The 16,332-nt window shown below is 61.5% G+C and overlaps 1 protein-coding gene across 1 annotated transcript in view; it reads right to left on the minus strand.

The window, feature by feature from the left end:
- PTSG_12970 (uncharacterized protein) overlaps positions 1-16,332 on the minus strand; it is a gene marked incomplete at its 5' end in the record, with an annotated part of 35,276 nt that overhangs the window by 17,396 nt on the left and 1,548 nt on the right. Inside the window, 5 exons of the mRNA XM_004989277.1 lie at positions 54-1,427; positions 1,599-2,695; positions 2,898-3,104; positions 3,468-6,999; positions 7,107-16,005. Coding sequence (XP_004989334.1) covers positions 54-1,427; positions 1,599-2,695; positions 2,898-3,104; positions 3,468-6,999; positions 7,107-16,005 — 15,109 coding nt within the window. The remainder of the gene's footprint in view (positions 1-53; positions 1,428-1,598; positions 2,696-2,897; positions 3,105-3,467; positions 7,000-7,106; positions 16,006-16,332) is intronic.

Genomic DNA, 16,332 nt, shown 5'->3' on the forward strand with positions numbered 1-16,332 from the left:
CCGTCCATGGGCACAACGAGGCCGCCGGGGCCAGGGTCCTGGTCGCTCACGACAGCACGGATAACAGTAACGCCGCTGCCGGCATTCTCTTCCACGGGCGTCTCTGTGAGGGAGACGAGCGATGGCGTGACGTCGTTCACGTTGCCAATGCTGACAGCGATTGTGGCCGTGTCTGTGAGCGCAGGGTTGCCCGTGTTGCTTGCAAGCACCTGAATAGTGTAGGACGCCTGTGCTTCGTAATCCACGCCATCACCAACAAGCATCACCTCGCCGGTGACCGACGAGACAGTGAACAGGCCCTCGCCAGACACAGGGTCCACGCTCTGCACGGTGAGCGCGGTGTCGCGGAAACCTGGCGTGACATCCGCATCGTCCACGTGCAGCGTGGCAATGACAGTGGGCGTGCTCACGTCCTCGGACACAGACACCGCGATGGACGTGTTGGCAAAGCGGGGCGGCTCGTCGTTGACATCTGTCAGCGACACAATCACAGGGACAGAGGTCGACATGCCCTGGGCGCTGCCGCTCCGGTCCGTGGCCACCAAGGTGAAGTTCCACACCTGCTGCGTGTCAAAGTCAGTCAGGCTGCCGTCCACATTCAAGTACACGATGGTGCGTCCACCGGCTTGGAAGGGCTGCACGGTGAAGGGGAAGTTGGGGTTGCCTGTGGCCGCGGGGATGGCTGGGCTGATGGCACGGTTGGTGCCGCTGTCAGCATCAGACACGGTCATGACCAGCAGCGGCTGGCGCGTCACGCCCTCAGCCACGGATATGCTGTACTGGGCTGCGTTGAACACGGGCGCGTTGTCGTTGATGTCGCTGACAAACACGGAGAATGTTGTGGTGCTGGCTGCCCCGTCTTGGTCCTCGGCAATGAGGGTGACGCGATAGGTGCTGATGGTCTCCCTGTCCAGCGACAGTTGCGTTGCCAGCGTCACCTCAACGTTCCTTGCACCGTCGGCAGTGATGTCGTCGTCTGTGACAGCGAGCGCAAAGGGCTCTGCTCCGTTCAGGGGCACTTGCACACCCAGCGGCGACGTGGCGCGCACGTTGCTGATGCGCACAGTCATTGTGTTAAAGGGCTCCCTGTCTGCGTCCTGAAAGATGGCAGTGCCAACAAGCTGTCCTGCATCCTGCTCCTCGGCCACAGAGAAGCTCGTGGTGTCCGAGATGAGCGCTGGTGTGCGGTCGTTCACCTGGGACACCGACACACCGACGCAGACAGCATTGGAGATCAGGCCTTCTTCATCACGCACGCGCAGTTCTACCGTGCGCGTGCCCGTCTGTGGCTCGTCGGCACTGTCCTCAAACGTGACGCCAGCAATTGCTTGCATCAGGTCATCCACGGTCGCACCGTCGCTGAGCTCCAGCGTGTAAATGCGCGCCGCACCACCGCCACTGGGCAGTGTCGTGGTGGTTGTGGTGGTCTTCAGTGCCGGCGCTGTTGTTGTTGTTGTTGTTGTTGTTGTTGTTGTTGTTGTTGTTGTTGTTGTTGTTGTTGTTGTTGTTGTTGTTGTCGTCGTCGTCGTCGTTGTTGTTGTTGTTATTTGCTCACGTGGGAGCAAGCAAGGATCAGCGGTGATGGTGGACACGGAGACCGAAGATGCAGGCAACGATGACAGCAGCTGCTCCTCAGTCACGGCATCCAAAATGCCTGCAAGCACCAGCTCAATGCTGGCCACGCTTGCGCTGTCATCCCAGAACGCCAAGTTGGAGACGTTGACGAGTGACACAGGCGCCCCACCCTCCACAAAGGCAGGCTGGGCGCCACGTGGTGCCAGCGTCAGGATCGGTGCGTCGTTGACAGCTTGCAGCTGCATGTGCACATCCACGCGCGTGCGTCCACCCTGCGCGTCTGTGACACTCAGCTCAAGTGCGCGGCCGCTGTCAACGTCTGTCAACTCACCAGCACCGTCCACATAGAACAGGCCGTCGAGTACGAGCTCGTACTGTCGGAGCGTGGCGATGCCAGACACGCGCACAGCGTGTGTGCCGTTGCCCGAGAACGACATGGCACCACCCTCAGCCTGCAGCAGCTGCCAGGCTTGCTGGGTCGGCAGCAGGAGCAAGGCTTCATCATCGCCATCACGCGCATCCAGAAGCTGCAGCACAGCGCTGGAGAGCCTGCTCGAGTCCACATCGCTGATGCCAACGCCACTCGGGAACACGGCCGCAGGCTCACCCTCCTCCGCGTACGTGCCAGCACCGCCAACATCCACAACAGGAAGGTCGTTGACACCGACAAAGTTGATGCTGACACGCGCAACTGCGCTTGCAGCGCCTTGGTCGTCCTCAACCTGCACGGCAATCTCCCGCGGCTGTGTCGGTGGCACATCAAAGCTGTGCGCGTACACAAGCGATTCAAGTACGCGCGTGAAGTCAGCGAGGGAAGCGGTGCCGTTCACCACCAGCGTGTCCTCGCCCATCTGCGTCACGGCCACGCCGGCTGGAAGCGGAGTTGCGTCAATAGCGATGGTCTCCGTTGCATTCTGGCGACCGTTCAGCCACACGCGTGCGTATGACAGTGTTGCAGAGTCCACGTCCTCCAACACCAGGCCAGCGAGCGGAGCCAGGCCTGACTCTGTCTCGTTGTAGGTAACGCTTGCTGCTGCCACCGTGGCCACGGGAGCGTCGTTCATTGGTTCCACCACCACGGTCAGCACGGCCGCCTGTGATTCCCCAACAGCGTTGAAAGCTGGTTGTTGTTGTTGATTGGTGGTGGTGTGTGTTTGTGATTGGTAAGGTGAAGGCGCAAAATACGTTGCACAAGCAGGTATCACGTTGCAACCAACAGAGCACACACACACGCACAAAAAAAAACCGATGTTCTGGGATACACTTTGCAACATAATCACACATGCATATGCGTGCACGTGTGCATACTCGAATGTGCTTACCTGTGATGCGGACAGCAACAGGTACTGGAGCGTCGTCGAGGGGAGCAAACGTGATGCTCTGCAGAACTTGGTTGTACATCGCCAAGCCGGCAGCACCCGTGACGACGATTTGCATCTGGGCGCTGTCGCACGACACACCACTGGTACATGTCACAGCCAGTGCGTTGGTCTGCGGTGGAGAGCTTGCCTCGATAGCCACACGCAACTCTGGCAACGAGACACAGGTGCACAGCCATCACAGAGATCAAATTGGGATGGAAGCACAATCGAGAGGCCGACGCGGGTCACCATGAAACAGACATGTACAAACAAAACACACGACGACATGTGCACATAAATACGCACACGTCCACGCACACGCACACGCACACGCACACGCACACGCACACGCACACACAGACACAGACACACAGGCACAGGCACACGCACACGCACACGCACACGCACACACAGACACAGACACACAGGCACACACACAGACACAGACACACAGGCACACGCACACACACGGACACACAGGCACGCACACAGACACGCGTGCACACACTAATCCCCCTCCCCAAAACACACCTGTGATGTCCCAGGTCCCCGTGTCCTGGTCGATGATGGCAGCGCCAGAGAAAAGGGCGGCTGGGCTCTGCTGCTCTTGCACAGTGGCTGTGATATTGATGCTGGAGCCAGCAGCATCCAGCAGCACAAGCGGAGGGTAATCTTGCACAAGGTCAATGACGATGGTGGTGTTTTGCGACGTGGTGTACAGACCGTCAAAGACCGTTACGACCACACGGCGTGTGGCGGCAGCGGGCTCATCCGCGTTGTCCACATACGTGATAGCCTGCAGCAGTTGCTCGTACACGGCCAAACTCGCCTCTCCCGCAATGGAGACGGTGTGGTTGCCGTCTGAGAACCACACACGAACACCGCTGTTCGCGGCCGCTGCATCAACGGCGGCCTGTGCGATGCCAAGCTGCTCCCCATCGCCAACACCATCGCTGTCCCCAACGAGAGCGACGGTCGCCCACTGCAGCACCTGGAAGTCCGCATCGCTGTCCGACACACCAACACCGGGCAGCACGACGATGGCTGGCGTGTTCTCCGTGTACGCTACATCCGACAGTCCTGACAACATGGGCGCGAGTGTGTTGGCGTCCTTAACAACCACGCGAACCGTCGTAGTGCCCACAAAGGATGTCATGACTTGGTCGCGCGCCTCTACCACCACATCGTATTGTGCGGCAACGTCCACATCCAGACCCTCTTCTGCCACTGTCAATCGCCCGGACACCGCGTCCAAGGCAAAGAAGCGCGGTGGCGATGAGCCAGCAAGGGAATACAGCACGGGCGAGGCCACAGCGTCCGCGTCCGTGGCGGTGATCACGCCAATCAACTCGCCAACCGACGCGGTCTCAGACACGTTGTAGATGAGCGCGCCGGGCGCGGGCAGCTGTGGTGGCGAGTCGTTGACGTCCTCAACGGTGATGCGCAGTACCGCCGTCGTGCTGAGGGAGACGGGCGTGCCGTAATCCGCAACGACAACCGTGCATTGCAGAGTGGGCTGTTCCTCCCGGTCAATGTCGGCTGCCACCGTGACGCTGCCGCTGGTGTCGATGCTCACAGCAAGCACGCTTTCTCCGCCTTGTTGCACGAGGCAGTTTGTCTGGTTGTCGGCCGACAGCTGGAAACGCACACGCGCATTGTCGCCGCCGTCTGCGTCTGTTGCCTGCAGCTGCGTGATTGGCGTGCCAATCTCGCTGTTCTCCGTCACGCGCGCCGCAAACGAGGACATGACGGGCTCTGGCACGTTGTTGTTGACGTCCACAACCATCACGGTCACCGACGCAGACGACGCCAGCGCTGCGTCGTGGCTGTCTGTGGCGATGAGCGTAATGTCGTAGCTCGTGCGAACACTAAAGTCCAGCGGCGCCAGCAGCACCAGCGCGTACGATGTGTTGGCAAACGCAAACACCGTTGACGGTGCGCCCGTGTCATCATCAAGCACCTGCACCACAAACGCGTCAAAGGGGGGCGAGTCTGCGTCCACAATGACCAGCGGAGCCGTGAAGTTGGTGCCCACAGCGTGATCTTCGTACACACTCAACGTCAGCGGCGGCTGCACAAACTGTGGCGCCTCGTCGTTCCTGTCCAGCAGTGTAATCTGCACTGGCGCTGTCACCGTGTGCACGCCGTCGCTGACAACGACAGTTGCGGAGAATGTTGGTGATGCGACTGCTTCAAAGTCAAGCTGCCCAGCCACGCGCAGGTGTCCAGTGGCGGCGTCAATGGAAAAGGGCACAGCCGGCTGTGATTCCAGCGAGAACGACAGCGGCGACACGACGGCGCCGTCTGGATCGCTCGCATTCACCTGTAGCACTAGCGTGTCCACGGGCGTGTTCTCGTACACGCTCGCTTGCAACACGCCGCCAGCACCAACCCCAATCACAGGCTGCTCGTCGTTCACGTTGACAATGTCCACAGTCACAGTGATAGTGACGGGTGCCCCGGGTGCGGGGCTTGCCCCCTCATCTGTCAGCACAACATCAAACACGTCCGGGGTGGCGTCTGCCTCGTAATCAACACCGCGCGCGAGTGCGAGGGATCCGTCATTCAGCAGTGAGACGAACCGCGGTGCTTCGCCCGTTGCCAGCGCATAGCGCACACGCCCGTTTGCGCCTGCGTCTGGGTCTGTAGCACCTAGCGATGCAAAGACAGCGCCAACTTCTGCGTCCTCGCGCACGTTGTAGGTGGGTGTGGTTGTGCCACCAGGCAGGCGCGGGTTGTTGTCGTTCACGTCGAGCAGCGTCACCAGCACAGTGGCGGCTGCCGTGTCCCCGCCAACATCCTGCACGTACACAGTGAGGTTGAACGCGGCATGCGCCTCACGGTCAAGGGGCGCAACAACGCGCAGCGCACCCGAGCTCACGTTCACGGCAAGCGACTCCGTTGCGTCGAGGAACACGTCGCCGTCACGCCGCCCCAGCTCAATACCAAAGAAGAGGACGGGCGGGATTGGCGCGCGACCACCGTCAGCAAGGCCATCGCCGTTGGAGTCGTGGTCCGGGTCCGACACATTCAGCTGCAGGAGCTGCGTGTTCACCTGCACGGCCTCGCTCACGTTGAGTGCAAAGGTGGGGTGAGGTGCCGGCGTTGGCGTGCCGTCAGCGGTGAGGAACACGGGCACCTCATCCTGCAGGTTGTTCACGTTGACCACGACGCTGATGAACGACGTGCCGAGCGACGCGTCGAGGGCATCCGTCAGCGACACGACAAGAAAGTACTGCGGCTGCGTCTCGTGGTCAAGCGGCACCGTTGTGGCGAGCGTGCCGTCCTGGGCGATGCTGAACTTGCCCTGCTCGTCGCCAGCAGCGATGGTGAAGCTTGCGATGGAGAATGCGTCGGAGTCGCGGTCCTCAAATGGAAGCGCGCCTACCTCGCCCACCACGCCTTCGTCCACGGAGAACGCCAGGTTGGTGTCGAGGAAGGCGGGCGCGTTGTTGTTGACGTCTTGGACGCTGATGCGGTGGGTGGCGTGTGTTGACCACCGCCCGCCGTCGCGTGCCGTGACGTTCACCCAGTATGCGTTCTGCTCGGTCCAATCCAGCTTCTGCGCCACTTCCACCGCGCCAGTGGCCGCGTTGTAGGAAAACGCTGTCGTGGGGGTGCCGTTGCCGTCAGCTGCACCGCTGCCAGCAAAGAACGCAACATCCACGTCAGGCGGGGAAGCAACACCCTGTGGGCCTGCATCCCGATCTGTTACGACAATGGTCAGCACCACGGTGCCAATGCTTGCATCCTCGCTGACGCTGGCGGGGCTCGTCGGCGGGTCGAAGACAATCTCGGGCGCAAACTCGTTCACGTCCTCCACGTCCAACGTCACGCTGATGGGCACGGAGTGGACACCATCAGACACGACGACGGTGACCGACCGCTGTGCATGCTGCTCATAGTCAAGGGCGCCCGCAAGGGCGACGCGAAGCAGCGCATCTGAGGCCGTGGCCTCACTGCCGTCGTCGAAGCTGTTGTCAACCTCAATGGAGAAGAGCGCATCGCTGTTGCCAATGACGGTGGCCACGGCAAGGTCGGTGTCCTGGTCGGCATCGTGCAACTGGAAGGAGGCAAGCCAGACGGGTGGCGCCACGTCTTCGCGCAAGGCAAGCGACGCCGTCGTGGCGTTGGTCGTTGGCGGGTTGTGTTGATGTCCGTCACAAACACCTCAATCAGGCCGCTGGTGGCCTGGCTCGGCGAGCCGCCATCCCTGCACAGCACATGCAAGAACGCCGACTGGAAGCCGAGCTCGTAGTCGAGCGTCTGCAGCAGATACACGCTGCCATCGGAGCCGATGCCAAAGGACCCAAACGACGTGTCCAGAAGCAGCTGGAAGCCAACAATGGCGCCGTCTGCACCGGCATCTGCGTCCGTGCACGTCACGGTGGCCACGATGCTGCCGGGTGTCGTGTCCTCCCTCACGTAGATGGTGTGCGGGTCAACAAGGACGGGCACGTTGTCGTTGGATTGCTGCACATCCAGCTGCGCGTACACGTCTTCACTCTCCAGGCCATCCACATCCAACGCGCGCACCGCCACCGTGCGCACGCCGGGCGTGGGCTCTGCAAGCTCGTTCCTGTAGCGCACAAAGCCAAGCACGGTCGCCGCCTCCACGAGCGACGCGGGGCGGCGGAACTGCACAAACACCTCCATCTCGCTGGCGCTGGGACGGGTGCTGTCCACATCCACATCAAGGCCAAGTGCCCAGGCCACGCCTTCCTCGTCCACATACAAGCCTTCGTCGCCCGTCACATCCATCATGTCGCCATCACTGCTGCCATCGCCAGTGTCGCGGATGTTGGAGAGATGCAGCCGCAGCCCTGCCAGTGGTTGGCCCTCCGAATCGGAAATAAAAGGGCGCGTGATAATGTCGGACACCACAAGCGCGTCGAGCTCAGTGGCAGGAACGGCAATAAACGCGTAGGCGTTGCGGCTGCACGCCACGACGTTGGCGCATGTGCCTGGGATGGCGCTGCCAGAGTCGCGTGGAAACACGCGTACATACTTCACGCCGGCCGTGCTTGTGGGCAGCACGAACGAGGAATCTGTCGCCAGGCGCACGGTCCCGCTCTCAACAAAGGATGAAGGGTTGCCGCTGCTGTCGGTTGACGTGGCACGGTACAGGCTGATGCGATAGGCGACGGTTGCGCGCTGGGTGCCCGAAACCGTGCCGCGCACAGACCCAACAAATGATGGGCTGTTCGCGCGGTTGAAGGCAACGGTGATGTTGTCAAACCGAGAGATGTGGCTTATCTGCGGTGCTGTGCTGTCGGGCACGCGCACGGAGAACCCGCTGCCCACCGTAAACGCATCCAAATCCAACAGGGGTGGATCGTTGGTGTTCACCACAAGCAGACGCGCAGTGAAGGTGGCGGACACGGCCTGGTGCGTGTCAATCACTTGCACGGTGATGGTACGCGTGCCTGCGGTGGGCTCCGCACGGCGGTTTGCGTACGCGATGGAGCGGAGGTACGCCTGTGCCTGCGCTGGTGTCATCACCCCCTGCCGCAGCAGTGCCCATGACGTGTCGCCAACTTGTGGCTCAAACTGCGCGTCTGCATCCAGCATGGAAAACACCTCCTGCTGCCCGCCATCAAGCAGGCCGCCCACAACCACGCGCAGCGCCAGGATGTTGCTGTCCACGTCCTCCACCGTGATGCTGGGCAGGAGCAAGAGCGGATCACCCGCGTCGTCGTGGTCCTCCACATACGTGTTGGCGAGGATTGACATGCTGCTGCTGCTGTTGTTGTTGTTGTTGTTGTTGTTGTTGTTGTTGTTGTTGCCACTGCCATCGCCAGTGGAGTGCTCCCAGCCAACAACGGGTGCGGAGTTGACGCCAGAGAAGGCGATGGTGACACCTGCGCTGTTGCTGGTGTCCTCGCCATCAGAGGCCGTGACGACCAGCAGCGTCTCCACGCTCGGGGCAACCGAGAAATCGTTGTTGTAGGTGACGAGCGAGGCCACGGCTTCCTCAAACACAGACAGCGGTGCGGGCCCACGCAGTATGAGGTGGGAGGCGCTCACACGTTCAAGAGACAGCGGTGAGGAAGCAGCGCCCGATGACGAGAAGTCCAACTGCTCGCCGGACTTGAGCGTGCTTGAGATGCGCACAGCAACCCAGGTCAGGTTGGCACTGTCGCTGTCCGTGATGCGAAGCACGTTCTGCAGCGGAAGCACGGCACCATCGCCCTCCCGGTACCGAAATGCAATGTTGTCTCCATCCGGGGACCCCTCCCGTGCAAACAGCACAACTGGAGGGTCGTTCACCAGCGTCACGCCAACCGTCGTCGTGGCAGGCACAGACCACACACCAGAGGTGGCAGCTGCCTGCACAGATGACGAAGACGAAGACGATGACGACGAAGAAGCATCGACCATGCTCTGCTGCTGTTGCTGTTGCAACACCCGAATGGTGACACGACGAGGTGTTGGGGTGGGCTCATCCACCCTGTTGACATACACGACACGGTTCAGTGCGGAGAGCACGGCTGAAGCAGACGCGCTGCTGCCTTGCTGCTGTTCTTGCTGCTGCTGTTCTTGGTCAAACACCAGTTCGAGCCGATGCCACGACCCATCAGCGGCAAAGGACGATGAAACGGTGAATGGGTCGGCAGAACCGGCGTTCATCACTTGCAGGCGATCGCTTCCGCCTTCAAGATCATCCAGCCTGTTCTCCAGTGTGAGCATGGCGCGCGTGTATGCGGGGTTGGGCGCGTTGTCCAGCGACAGGAGCCGCGTCGTTTGCAGCGGTGCCACGCGCACGCCTTGCTCGCTGCCTTCGACAAACTCCACTGTTGTGTCCACGAGCCACTGCAGCGTGTCTGACGCCAGCGGGTCTGCTGATGCGCTCAGGTCCAAGATGGGCCGTTCATCCAGCACGGGCGTGACGCGCACGCTGACACGCCCCAGCACAGAGCCGACCCCGCTGCTACCGTTACTACCGCTGTCACTGCCACCAGCATCAGAGCTCGACTGGGCAGGAGAGGAAGTGGCGGCGTAAACAGTGACCGTGCGCAATGCGAGGTGCGGCTCCACAGCCGTGTTGGTGAAATGCAGCGCGCGCAACACACGCTGTGCTTCATCGAGGGAGGCGAGGTTGGTGATGTTGACGGCATTACCGGCGAGTCGCTGCACGCGCACGCTCGCGAGCGCGCTTTCATCGCTGGCACCACTCAACACGGCAACCAGCTGGCCGCCACAGGGGCTGGCGGAAGCGCACTGCACGGCGCGCACCACATCCGCAGCCGTGGTCGTCTCCCCGCCAACGAGTGCGACATCGGTAATGACGGCACCTGTGAGCGATGACGAAGCAGCAGCGGGCGCTCCGCCCAAATACAGCGGGCCAGGTGCGTCTTGAAGTGCACCCGCAGACACACCAGCCACGTCTCTGGTGGACAGGACAATGGCCGTGGCTTCGTCCACGACTTGCTGTTGGACCCGTGTTGCTTCCAGCTGCCACGAGGGGGAGGAGAATGTCGACCAAGCGCCTTCACCGACACCCGCTTCGGCGTTGATGTTGGCTGCGATCAACACTGGCGGCTGCGCCTCCCCGGGTGTTGTTGACGAGAAGGCGACGATGGCAAAGTGCTCTGGCAACAGCGCGTCCTCTGTGTCACCGGCATTGCTTGGCAGTTCAAAGGTGACAATGTGGCGCAGGAGCTGGCCGCTGTCGACGCTCGCAGTGTCACGCGCTTCCATGGACACACGCAACAGCCATGAGTCATCACCAACATCAGGGGCAACAACAGCCATGTCCAGCACGAGCCGGCCATCAGCTGCCTCCTTGCGCAGCAACGTCCCCGCGGTGCCTGCAGGCAACGCCGCGTGCACCCAAATGGCAAGCGGCCACGCCCCGTCGTCACCAGGAAGCTCCTGCGCTTCTGGGCGGAGCGCATCGCTGTCAAACGTCACAAAGGCGCTTGCGTCACCAACACCACCACTTGCTTCGCCATCACTAACGGTGAACGGCAGGTCACTGTCATAGCTCCATGATCCAAACAGCACATTCGTGTTGTTGAACACGGACGCCGCTGAAGCCACGCCGCACTTGCGGGCCGTGGTTGGGAGCAAGCGGCGACGATAAGGCGGTGTTTGAGCGCAGTCCAGCTGTGTGGTGGGATCCAGTTCACCCGCCGTTGTTGCGCTGCTGCCGGCTATGTGCGCGCACACAGCAAGCCAGAACACGGAAGATGGCGAGGAGTCTGCATCTGTGAGGCGCGCACCATCAAAGAGCGGCACAGGCGCGGCGTTCTCGCCATAGGTGATGTTGGCGTTGTCGGAAAGCCACAAGACAACTGGGTTGTCGTCGACGTCGGTCACTTGCACGCGAACGAGGACGTCTGTAGATTGGGGTTGCGGGATGCCGTTGTCGCTGATGCGGATCACAAACGCATGAGACGTTTCTTCCTCAAAGTCCAAGCCATCCCCGGCAACAACCAGGCTGTTGCCCTGCACATCAAACGGCACAGTGACGCCAGGATTGGCCTGCAAGGAGAACGACAGCACGTCGCTCGTGTCTGCGTCGACTGCATTGATCACATGGACGGTGGTACCAATGGGTGTGTTCTCCTGAACCGCAAAACGAATGCTTGTGCTTCCATCAGCAAGCATGGGGGCGTTGTCGTTTGCGCCATCCACGTTCACCACCAGCGTGTAGTACGCCATTTCCTCTCCAGTTGCATCCCTGATGGCAAGCAATGCCTCGTGCCGCCACTCCGACTCGAAATCAAGTGGTTGCTTCAACACCATGGACCCGTTGCTCAGCACCACAAACGGCGCGTCGGTTGCGGACGACGCATTGACAACGGAAAACCACAATTGCTGGCCCTGGTCCTGCTGCTGCTGCTGCTGATTGTCCTGTGTGTCTGGATCGGTGGCGACAAAGGCGCCAAGAGTCACGCCAGTCTTGAGCGCTTCCGTTGCGTTGATTTCGATGCGTCCAAACAGGGACGGGGTGCCATCGGCAGCACCCTCACGCGTGCGCGGTGGCTGATATTGCTGCACAGCAGCAGCGGACACGGCAGGCGCAACAACGGGGACGCTGGTGGCGTCTGGTGCATTGTCGCGGAGGCGTGTGTTTGGTTCGAAGCGCAGCAGGCGGGGCGGCTCATCCTCAATGTTGGTGATGTTCACACGCACGCTGATCAGGGAGGAGAGCTGTGGTGTGCCTGCGTCCTGTGCTCGCAACCGCGCGCGGATGTGGGTGGTTGTCTCGTAGTCAAGCACGCCAACAACCACCACGCGCAGGGTTGTGGTGGACACGGCATTTGCGCCCGCCTGCCGCACATCAGCAACGTGCAGGGCAAGGTTGTCGCTGGCGGGCGCATCTTGATCAACTGCCAGCAGGGAGAAGGAGAGACGAGAGTTGTTGTAGGATGCGTCTTGATCCTGCACCACCACGGTCGCGCAGACAAAGGCATCGTTGCTGTCCGCGGTGGTTGTGTACACGCCCTCTGGCAAGACACAGGCAATCTCGCCCACGCTGAAGGCTGGCGCGTGCTCGTTCACATCCTGGACGCGCACGCGCAGGGCTGCATACGCAGGAAGCGGCTCGCTGCTGCTATCAACCGCAACGATGGTCACGTTGTAGAGCTGGACAGCCTCATAGTCAAGCCCGGGTGCGGTGATTTCAACGGCGCCCGTGTTTCGGTCAATGCGGAAGGGAAGTTGCGTTGCAGACGCGGCATCCCCCTCAGCCACCGTTACCCACGCAGGTGTCTCGCCGTGGCCAGTGCTTGGAACGCTGCTGGCAGCGACGTATGCACGCCAGGCGCCAATGTGGTACGTGACGTCTGCGTTTGGTGCCGTGTCCAGGGTGTCCACTGCAGAGAAGTGTGCCACCATGGTGCCAATGGCGGTTGACTCTGGCACTTGCACACGCTCCTCATCGCTGTCGAACACGGCAGCGTTGTCGTTGATGTCGAGGACGTTGACGGTAACATTGACGCTGGTGGCACGCGGTGGAGTGCCGGCATCGGTGACGGTCACCGTCAGGTGGTAGCGGGTCGGGTTGCGGTTATCACGGTCCAAGCGCACGTCATTGCGGTACAGCGTGCCGTTGCTGGCGTCGATGTTGAATGGCAGAGAAAGCGCATCGCCTCGTCCACCATTGAGTGAGTAAGCGATGGGGACGACACCCGTGACTGGGATGTAGCCTGTCGCAGTTGTGATGCCAAACGCCAAGCGCCCGTTGTCACCGGAATCAGGGTCCGAAACACCAACAGCGCCCACACGGGTGTTGGTGGGTGTTTCTTCCGCCACGTCAAACTGAAACGACGGCTGAACGGATGCAGGTGCGTGGTCGTTGATGTCATTGACGGTGACGGTGACACGAAGGCTCGTCTGCTGTGGTGGAAGGCCGCGGTCTGTTGCCGTGACGACAAGCTCAAAGGCGTGCGGGCCTGTTTCATAGTCCAGGCGGCGCGCAAGCTCAATGGCATAGCCGTTGAGTGTAAAGTACGCCTCATCATCGTCAGCACCACCACCACCACCCGCACCACTACTACTACTACTGCTGCTGCCACCATTCCCCACGTCGGTGATTGTCTGTGTCAGTGCAAGGTCAACCTCGCCAGCGGCGCCAAGGTCTGCATCCTCGACGCTCTGCAGCGTAACGACGCGACCGCGAACAGGCGATTCCTCGTCAATGGCCAGAGAAAAGTCGGCAGATGGGGTGATTTGGGGCGCGTTGTCGTTGATGTTGAGAACACTGACAGTGAGCGCGGATGACGTTGTCACGCCAGCACCAGCAATGCTCGCCTGCACAGAGAGGATGTACCGCTGCCTGAGCTCGTAGTCCAAGCCTGCGCTGCCAACCACAACGCGGGCAGTGCCTTGCTGTGTTGATGGGTCAGCGTTGGCTGCCTCGTCAACAACAATGTCGAAGGGTGCTGCTGCGTCATCAATGGCAAAAGCCACTTGCAGGGCAGGGTCAGGGCCGAGCACGTTGTAGGGAGAGGAGAAGGTGATTTGGGCAACAAGATTGCCCGCGTCTGCCGCCTCGCTCAGCTCGACGGTTGCTGGCGTGATGGTCAGAGTGAGGCACTCATCGCCACACGGGCTGCACAACACGCCGGCACCATCACCATCACCAGCAGCATCGTCGGTCGGGTAGAATCGAGGCGGGCAGGTGGCAAGGCAAGTGCCGTTGGCCAAGTGGACGTTGGCGCATGATGCGCAGTCACTGGCGGTGGGGCCGGTGCAGCCGCCCTGGCATTGTGGGTGGCAGGGTGTGCACCCGTTGGTGGGGTCGCTGCCAAAGCCAAAGGTGTCTGGGGCGCACTCATCGCAGGAGAAACCACGCACGTTTGGCTTACACGTGCACGGGTCTGCCCCGTCCTCCGCACTGCACACGGATGCCCCATCCACTGTGCCTGTTGGATTGCACGTGCACAGCTCGCAGCCATCTGGGTTGCTGGCTTGCAGGTTGACAAACCCAGGGGCACACGTGTCGCACTTGATACCAACCACGTTCTGCTTGCAGGCGCACTGGCCCGAGCCCTGCTGGCACGTGAACGCGCGCGAGCCCCTCGCGTCGCACGCACACGGTTCACAGGGGTCTGTGCTGTTGATGGCGACGTTGCTTGGCAGGTAGTAGGCATCGGCGCACTGACCGCATTTGGGCCCTGTGGTGTTGGCGCCGCAGTCAACGCACTGGCCACCGCCAGACAGGTTGCTCGTGCCCGACTGCCCGGCGAGTGTTGCATTGAACATGCACGCGTTTGCGTGGCCGTTGCACTCACAGGGCTGGCACTCGAATGATGGCTGGTCGACGATGGAGGGCTGCCACTGTGCGTCATTGAGGAGGGTGTCGCACTCGGTGCACGCCGTGCCCGTGGTGCCATGCTCGCACTGGCACGCAAAGCCCGTTTCCGGCCCGCACACCTCCGCGTGTCCGTTGCAGACGCACGAGCCCGCGACAGCCACGTCACGCAGGGCGTAGTAGCGGCCCTGCTGCAGGCTGAGGAAGCCATCGAGAATGCCGTGATCCAGGAAGCGGATGCGGATGCGCCGTGCCTGCGAGAGTGCAAGCAGGGTCTCGCTCGCTTGCCAGGTGCTGACGTCACCGGCAGCGGCCAGCACGCGCGCGTCTGTGAAGGGCGTCAGGGTCACGGTGCGCTGGAGGCCGAGCACAGCCGGGATGCAGATGAGTGGAGAGCCGCCGTCAAGCAGCGGCGTGGACACGGCAGGTTCAGGGCATGATTCCCGCACAGCGACGATGTGGCGGTAGCTGGTGTCGCCACTGTCGCCGTCAGCGCCACTGGGTGAAGAAGTTGGGGAGAAGAGGATGTCGTAGGCGCGTGGCGAGTAGCCCTGGAACTTGAGGGTGATGGCAGTGACATGCTGCTGCACGGGCAAGGTGAGGGTGAGGTTGACCTGATCGATGCCCCGTGGCGCCTGCCAGATGGTGGTTGGATCCTCATCCAGGGCAAACTCCGGGTAGAACGCGCCCGTGCCCGTGCGAATGCGAGCTGTGCCGCTGATGCCCTGGCCCTCGCTTGCTGCGGTTGCGCACTGCGTCGCGTCCGCGCGCAGGAGCAGCGGGTAGGTGCGCGGGCACAGGCACGTGCTTGCAGGCAAGCGAGCGCCGCCAACAAGCGCAGTCAGCGCCGGCTCGGTACGGAGGGCGGCCGTGCTCAGGCTCGCTGCCTCCTGCTCCACAAGTGCGGCGTCTGCCGCCATGACACTGGCCAGCGTGCCCATGTAGTTGTCCTGCGGCGCGACTCCAGCTGGAGTTGCACCAAGGAAGAGGCGGTCTGGGCCACAGATGCCAAAGGACTGCAGGATGGGCACGCAGCGCATGAAGTCTGGGTAGGTGGGCAGTGCCGCTGTTGCTGCAAAGGCACCGTCCACGTAAGCGGTGGCCCGCAGCTGATGCAGGGCAAACACGAGGTGGTGCTCTGCGCCATCGTACAGGGAAGAGGGAATGGCGAGCGGCACGCTGAACTCTTGCAGCTGCCGGCTGTCCACAAACGCGGTGTACTGCAACACGAGCCGCTGCCGTTGCGTGTCCACCTGCAACTCAAATACCAGCTCGTCATCCTCCGTATACACGCCAACCAGCGGCCTATTGAATTTCAGGCGGGGGAAAGCATGGATGGAGGTTAAGTGAGCATGTGCATGTATGTGCATGTGTGTGTGTGTGCGTGTGTGCGTTCGTGCATGTGTGTGCATGTGCATGTGTGTGTGTGTGTGCGTTCGTGCATGTGTGTGCATGTGCATGTGTGTGTGTGTGTGCGTTCGTGCATGTGTGTGCATGTGTGTGTGTGTGCGTTCGTGCATGTGCATGTGTGTGTGTGTGCGTGAGCATGTGCATGTGTGTGCGTTCGTGCATGTGTGTGCATGTGCATGTGTGTGTGTGTGTGCGTGTGCGTGAGCATGTGTGAGTGTGTGT

This window comes from Salpingoeca rosetta (genome assembly GCF_000188695.1).
Source record: "Salpingoeca rosetta unplaced genomic scaffold supercont1.30, whole genome shotgun sequence".
Taxonomy (NCBI): Eukaryota; class Choanoflagellata; order Craspedida; family Salpingoecidae; genus Salpingoeca; species Salpingoeca rosetta.